Here is a 7,017-nt window from a genome sequence, read left to right as displayed (position 1 = left end):
CGAGGGGCGGTGCGGGGGCGGCTCCGGGGGCTCCGCCCGCGGCACAACAAAGGCCGCCCCGCCCCTCCCCGTTCCGGCCCGCCCCGGGGGTCCCGGGGGTCCCGGGGGGCAGGGGCCGGGCGGCAGCTCCTGCCTGACTCGGGCTCAGCTCTGGGGGCGGGAGCTGTAGGGTTGGGCTGCGACCCCCCTCGCCGTTGCTGGAGTGACACTGGCCCAAATGGGGCCATGGTGGTGTCCCCGAGGCTGCATGTCCCAGCCCCCTCTCCACAGCCAGGGGCCCACAGCGCCGTGGGGCGGGCGGGGAGCGTGGTTTTAGGGGGTAGCACCCACTGAGGGTCCTTTCTCAGGCTGCCCAGTAGCAAGGGTGGCCGTGGGGACAGCTGGTGCCTGTACACTTGGCCCCAGGCATCACGGTGAGATCCTGGAAGTGACACCCAGCTCTGGGAGTTTTGGGGTAACTCATGGCTCTGGGCACCTCATGGTGACCCATGGCTCTGTGAGGTTTGGGGTAACCATGGCCATGGGTGTCCCCATGGTGGCACGCTCGGAGCCAGTGGCTGCCAGCTGGATGTCAGCAGGGCCCAGAGCACCTGCTGGGATAGTGGGCACCAAAACACTGGTCAGTGCTGGGTGGGCAGGGGTCCCCATAGGGGTCCCGCGGCAGGGTCATTGCAGCAGGCTCGGGGGAGTCGGATGGTTGCTGAAGGGGGGACTGCAGCCCCCACCCCAGCCTGCAGGCCAGCAGCTCCCACATTTGGGGGCAGCACAAGGAAACATGGCACATTGCCCCACTGAGCCCGTGGCCCCCATGAGCGCCCTGGTGCCCCTGCCCACGGGCAGATATGGGGCTGCCTGCGGGCAGGGGGATGACATGCAGACCCTCCTCCATGTCCTTGCTCATCCCCTGCCTGGGTCCCCAACTTGTTGCTCTCTGAGATCCCAGCCCCATAGCCAGCCCTGCCAGCTTTCCAGTTCCCCTTGGGACACCTCACTGGGGACACTGGTGTGACACAGGGCGGGTGGCTGGGCTGCAGCCAGGGATGGACGGACGATGCCTTTGTTTGGAGCCTTTCCTGGGCCTGTGCCACATGACTGCTCTTGTCCTTTCCTCGCGGGGGACGACTGCCGCGCTGGCCTGACCTCGTCCTGCCAGTGCTGCGGTCACTGGGCGGCTCCGACCGCGGGGCCAGGGCAAGGGCAGCTGGGAGGGCATCTGGGGGGGGAAGCCAGGCAGCCCCCTGGGCTCTGTGCTGGGTGGCAGCCCCAGGAGTGCTGGCATGCGGCTGCGGGGCTGCTGGCAAGGTGGTGTGCCATGGGGCGGGTAGTGGGAGTGGGACACCCAGGACCCTGGAGCACTGGGTGCTGACCCCCCCACTGCTGCGGCCCCGTGGCTCCTGCTCTGGTTAATGTTAAAGCCAGGCAGACGTCAGCGCCCGCTGCGGCCCCCCCAGCCCCTCCGCCGGGGGCTGCCAGCTCCAGAGCTGTTTTTCCTCCTGGAGCGGGATCTGCCCGTCCCATGTGGCTAAAAAAAGCCATAGGCTTGGCTGGGACAGCAGGGCAGCACAAATCCTAGCCCAAGCAGCCTCCCGGCCACCCCAGCACACTCCATGCTCCTTCTTGGGGGGCCCCTGGTGTGCATCACCCCCATCCTCCTCCTCCTCCTCCTCCTTCCCATGCAGGGGCCAGGCGAGGTGAAGGTCCCCAGTGCAACAGTGGCAGCTGCCCTTGTCCCGCTGGATCCAGCTGCCGAGTCACGCGCCAGCCATGAGTAGGAACACCAGCTTCCATGTAGGGACAGGCTATGGCAGCGTGTCCCCAGTCTCAGTGTACCCCCCAATTCTACACGGGATTTTGCAGTGGGGTTTGGTCCCAGTCCTACAAGGGCTTTTACAGCTTGGTTTGATCCTGCATAGGTTTGATCCTGATTTAAAGAGGGGGTTTGCAGATGGGTCTGATCCCAGGGGGGGTCGTTCCTGGTTCCACGAGGGGTTTTACAGCTGGGTTTGATTCCAGGGCAGGGTTTGTTCCTGGTCCCACATGGGGTTTTGCAGCCGGGTCTGGCCCTTGGAGGGAGGTTCGTGCCTGGTTCCACGTGGGGATTTACAACTGGATCAGGTCTTGGGGGGTGTTTGGTCCCTGATCCATGTGGGGTTTGGCAACTGGGTCAGGTTCTGTGGGGGTTTGATCCTGGTCCCACGCAGGGTTTTATAGCTGGATCTGGTCCTGGGAGGGTCTGGTCCGATTCCACACAGGGTTTTACAGCCGGGTTTGATGCCAGGTGGGTTTGGTCCTGGTTTGATCCTGGTACGCGGGGGCTGGCCGCGTGTCTGCAACCCCGATGTACCCAGGAACGCCACATCCCTTTGCTGGGAATGTGGGCCGCTGCGGATTCTGGTCACCTTGTGCGTTGCCATCTGGGGGGGGATGCGGCAAGGGCCCGAGCCCTCCGCGTGGGACCCCGAGCGGGCCCCTCCGAAGCTCTCGCGGGGCCCCACGGCGGGGGCCGGGACTCTGTCCCGCCCCGGGGCGGAGAGAACCGCGCCCCCGTGTCCGCCCTGTCGCGTCCGCCCCCGCCATGGCCGCCCGCTACCTCCGCGCCGCCCCGGCGCTGAGCCGCCTGTCCCGCCGCCCGCTCCCCGCCGCCTGCGCGGGGCAGCGCCGGCACTGTGAGTGGGGGGCCGGGTGGGGGGAGAGCCTCGTGTCCTGGGGGCTGCGCACGCCACGAGGGGGGTGTGCTCCAGACCCACGGGGAGGCGAGTCGGATTCTTTTGCGGGCCGATGTCTGGAATTGGATCCGCATCCACGCTTGCTGACAGTCCCGGGGGGCGTCTGCGGACCCACGCCGGGTTTTGTAGCTGGGTCTGGTGCCAGGGGGTTTGGTCCCGGTTCCACGAGGGATTTTACAGATGAGTTTGGTCGCGGGGGAGTTTGGTCCCAGGGGGATTTGGTCCGCGTTCCATGCCGCGTTTTGCACCTCCGCTTGTACCCGGTCGGAGCCTTGGGGTTCTGTTCCTGCTCCCAGACGCACACGGGGTTTTGCCGCCCGATTTGCCCCCCTGGAAGGTTCACTCCTGCTCCTGCTCCCGCTCCAGCTGCCGCTCCCAGCTCCACGTAGAGTTTTGCAGACCGTCAGCGCTCAGGTCCCGCCCAGGTGGGGGGGGGTCACCTCTGGTCTGGGTCCCACGTGAGGTTTTACAGCCCGACCCGCAGCCAAGTTTGGCACCCAGAGGTATTTAGTCCCGGTCCAGGAGCCAGGCAGGGATTTGTACCCTGTTTTGTGCCTGGGCCTGGCTCCAGGGGGGTTGGACCTGGTCCTGGTTCTGGTCCTGGTCTCAGTCTCACCGGGGCGTTGCAGCCCAGCTTGCGCATGGGTCCCACCCCAAGGGGGATGTGCACCTGTCCCACTGCCATGGGGCATTTTGCACCCTGACCCCTGCCACAGCAGTGTTGGACCCACGAACTGGCCCGGACCCCAGCAGGGTTTGCCCCTGACCTGTAGCTGTTCCTGAGCTGGGGTGGCACCCGCACTTGGCTGGATGGGGCTGTGTGGTCCCCGCAGGATGCCCTGGCCACACACCAGGGTGAGGAGCTGCGGGGCCAGGGGTGCATCCCTAACACCCTCCAGCTGCTCCCCAGATGCTGACAAGCGGATTAAGGTGGCCAACCCAGTGGTGGAGATGGATGGGGACGAGATGACGAGGATCATCTGGGCCTTCATCAAGGAGAAGGTGACGGGGTCCTGCCCTGGGAAGGGGTGGGTGTGCCACAAGTGAAGCTGAGGAGGTTGTATGGGGAACAAGCGGTGCCTGTGCTGGTCTCCGTCTGTCCCTCCCACCTCTGTCCCTCTGTCCGCAGGAAGCAGGTGGTAAAATCAGCGCAGCTTCCGGAAGGCCTGGAAGTGAGAGGGTCCCAGGGAGGTGGGACTGTTCTGGGCGGGGAGGCCCATCCCACGCAAGGAGGCCCATCCCAGGCAGAGGGGATCATCCTGGCTGGGGGGGGACGGTCCCTGGCAGGCAGCTGGGCTGTGCTGGGGTGGGTGCTGGGACTGGCTGTGCAAGGGTGCTGCTCCCCAGGCACCCCACATTGTCGCCCTGCTCCGATGCTCTCCTGGCCCCCCAGCTCATCCTGCCCAACGTGGATGTCCAGCTGAAGTACTTCGACCTGGGACTGCCACACCGGGACAAGACAGATGACCAAGTCACCATTGATTCGGCACTGGCCACCCAGAAGTACAGTGTGGCTGTCAAGTGTGCCACCATTACGCCCGATGAAGCCAGGGTGGAAGGTGGGCAGGGGTGAGGGGCCAAGTTCCCACCACAGTGTGGGGTGCTGGCAGCTCCATGGAGTGCTGAGCCCCCTGTCTGTGTGCAGCCCCTCGGGGTCAGCAGTGCCTCCCCCCTGCCAGCTCAGGTTTCTGGTGGGCTGGGGGATGCACCATGCTCAGCGCTGTGCCTCCCTCCCCATCCTGGGGGGCTTGTGGGTGCTGTGGGGACCCCATGGGCATGGGGCTGGGGGACAAACTGCCCCATGCCAGTCACAGTTCTGCGCTGGCTGTCCCACCCCTTGGCCAGCCCAGCACCTAGTCAGCCCACTGCACGGTGGAGTGGGGGCTGGCAGGGGCTGGGTTCTTCTGGGAGTCTGGGGGTCCTTGAGGGTCTCACCTCTGCATGTCCCACAGAGTTCAAGCTGAAGAAGATGTGGAAGAGCCCCAATGGCACCATTCGAAACATCCTGGGGGGGACAGTGTTCCGAGAGCCCATCATCTGCAAGAACATCCCCCGCCTGGTGCCCGGCTGGACCAAGCCCATCACCATCGGCCGCCATGCCCACGGCGACCAGGTGAGCCTGGTGCAGGGGCTGGCGGCGTGGGGATGTCCAGCAGCTCCTGTGGCCACTGCCTGATGCTCTGCCCGGCCCCCTGCAGTACAAAGCCACTGACTTCGTGGTGAGCAAGTCTGGGACGTTCAAGATGGTCTTCACGCCGAAGGATGGCAGTGGGGCCAAGGAGTGGGAGGTGTTCAACTTCCCCGGTGGCGGCGTGGGCATGGGCATGTACAACACAGACGAGGTACCGGTGGGGCTGGAGGGGTCCCTGCAGGGCAGTGTGCCCTGCCACCCTGGGGAAGCTGCCAGGCGGGGGGTCAGGGTCCCAGGGGGTCTGTGCACTTCCCACGCAGTCCATCTCGGGCTTCGCGCACAGCTGCTTCCAGTACGCCATCCAGAAGAAGTGGCCACTCTACCTGAGCACCAAGAACACCATCCTCAAGGCCTATGACGGGCGCTTCAAGGACGTCTTCCAGGAGATCTTTGATAAGTATGGACCTGGGGGGGCTTGGGCTGCTGTGGGGGGTTGCCCAGGAGGGGCTGGCAGCAGGACCCACCTGGGGTCGACACAGTTGACCCCCGGCCTGCGCTCCCAGGCACTACAAGACTGAGTTTGACAAGCTGAAGATCTGGTACGAGCACCGGCTCATTGACGACATGGTCGCCCAGATGCTGAAATCCTCTGGCGGCTTCGTCTGGGCCTGCAAGAACTACGACGGGGATGTGCAGTCAGACATCCTGGCACAAGGTGGGGCAGTAGGAGAGGACAGGTGGGGTGGGCTATGTGTGCTCACCCTCACAGAGCCACCCTGACCCCTGTCTTGCTGCAGGGTTCGGCTCCCTGGGGTTGATGACCTCTGTCCTGGTGTGTCCGGATGGGAAGACCATCGAGGCTGAGGCCGCCCACGGCACTGTCACCCGCCACTACCGGGAGCACCAGAAGGTGGGTGTGCTCTGCCGGCAGGACCTGCCTGTGCCAGGCCCACAGTGCGGTGCCCACACCAGACAACTGACCATTCTCTCCACGCAGGGACGACCCACCAGCACCAACCCCATTGCCAGCATCTTCGCCTGGACGCGTGGCCTGGAGCACCGGGGCAAGCTGGACAGTAACCCCGACCTCATCAAGTGAGCAGGGTGGGGTGGGGGTCCCTGGGGTGAGGGTCCCTGCCAGCAGCTGCCCCAGGCACAGCTGTGGCAGGGGCTGGTGCTGGCTGTGCTGGAGCTGCGGCGCTGCCACCCCCAGGTTTGCACAGACGCTGGAGAAGGTCTGTGTGGACACCGTGGAGGGCGGAACGATGACGAAGGATCTCGCCGGCTGCATCCACGGCCTCGCCAAGTACGGGTGACTCCGGGGGTGGAGCAGGGGGGAGACAGCCGTCTGCACCAGGGCAACGTGGCTGCACGGGTGACCACAAGGGCGGGCTGTCCCCGCAGGGCAGCCACAAGGGCAGGCTGGCCCTGCGCAGTGGCCACAGGCAGCTGCTGGTCTCTGCAAAGTCCCTGGGGACTTGGGGTGTCTATTCGCAGCTGGTGGGGTTGGACAAGGGTCACATCTCACAACTCAGGGCCGTGCTGCCTGTGAGGGGAGGTGGGCAGGGATCCCCCCCCCAACCCCTCTCTGTCCCCACAGTGTGAAGCTGAATGAGCACTTTGTGAACACCACAGACTTCCTCGACGCCATCAAGAACAACTTGGACAAGGCCCTGGGCAAGAAGTAGGGGGCAGGGGGCCCCTGCTGTTCCCAGGATGGATAGGGCAGGGAGGGGCCCAGTGCCACCCCCAGCTCCCTGACACTCCTCAGGAACAGATGAATCATTTTTATAAGCAGTTTTCTTATGAGTGTTTTTAAAGCCATTGTAGCAGGAGTTGTAGGGCTGGGGGGGGTCTGTCCTGAACTGATTCATGTATTCCATAACTCTGTGGTGCCATTAAACACCTCCCCAGCCATGGCACATCATAGTAGCACAGCTCTGCAGTGTGGGCATGGGGGGCACAGGGAGTACCAGACCCCTCGGCTCAGCCTCGCCAGCCTGGAAGGCCGTGTGCCCCAGCATTTTGGCACTGGCCTGAGGTAGCGTGTGGGGGTCCACACTGGCTAGGGGCACAGCCCTGCCATGCTGAGGAGAGGTCTGGGCTGGCCAAGGCTGTGGCCATCTCCATCCTGCCCCCAGGCTGGATGATGTTGCAGGG

General features: G+C 64.9%; 1 protein-coding gene across 2 annotated transcripts; it reads left to right on the top strand.

Annotated features, from left to right (window-relative positions):
* The first annotated feature begins 2,526 nt into the window (after nt 1-2,526).
* IDH2 (isocitrate dehydrogenase (NADP(+)) 2) lies at nt 2,527-6,779 on the top strand. Of its 2 annotated transcripts, XM_064669389.1 has the most exons (11): nt 2,527-2,666; nt 3,637-3,728; nt 4,120-4,285; nt 4,679-4,839; nt 4,925-5,068; nt 5,178-5,314; nt 5,421-5,572; nt 5,655-5,767; nt 5,855-5,952; nt 6,071-6,163; nt 6,458-6,779. In XM_064669389.1, the coding sequence occupies exons 1-11, from the start codon at nt 2,576-2,578 to the stop codon at nt 6,543-6,545; spliced, it is 1,335 nt and encodes a 444-aa protein (XP_064525459.1). In that variant the 5' UTR covers nt 2,527-2,575; the 3' UTR covers nt 6,546-6,779. The 2 variants fall into 2 exon arrangements, with proteins under 2 accessions (XP_064525459.1, XP_064525460.1); XM_064669390.1 differs by lacking the exon at nt 2,527-2,666 and having other exon boundaries at nt 2,775-3,728.
* Nucleotides 6,780-7,017: the final 238 nt, after the last annotated feature.

This window comes from Pseudopipra pipra, chromosome 12 (assembly GCF_036250125.1).
Source record: "Pseudopipra pipra isolate bDixPip1 chromosome 12, bDixPip1.hap1, whole genome shotgun sequence".
NCBI lineage: Eukaryota > Metazoa > Chordata > Aves > Passeriformes > Pipridae > Pseudopipra > Pseudopipra pipra.
Note: the sequence above shows the minus strand (reverse complement) of the source record. Positions and strands in the feature narration are given on the sequence as shown.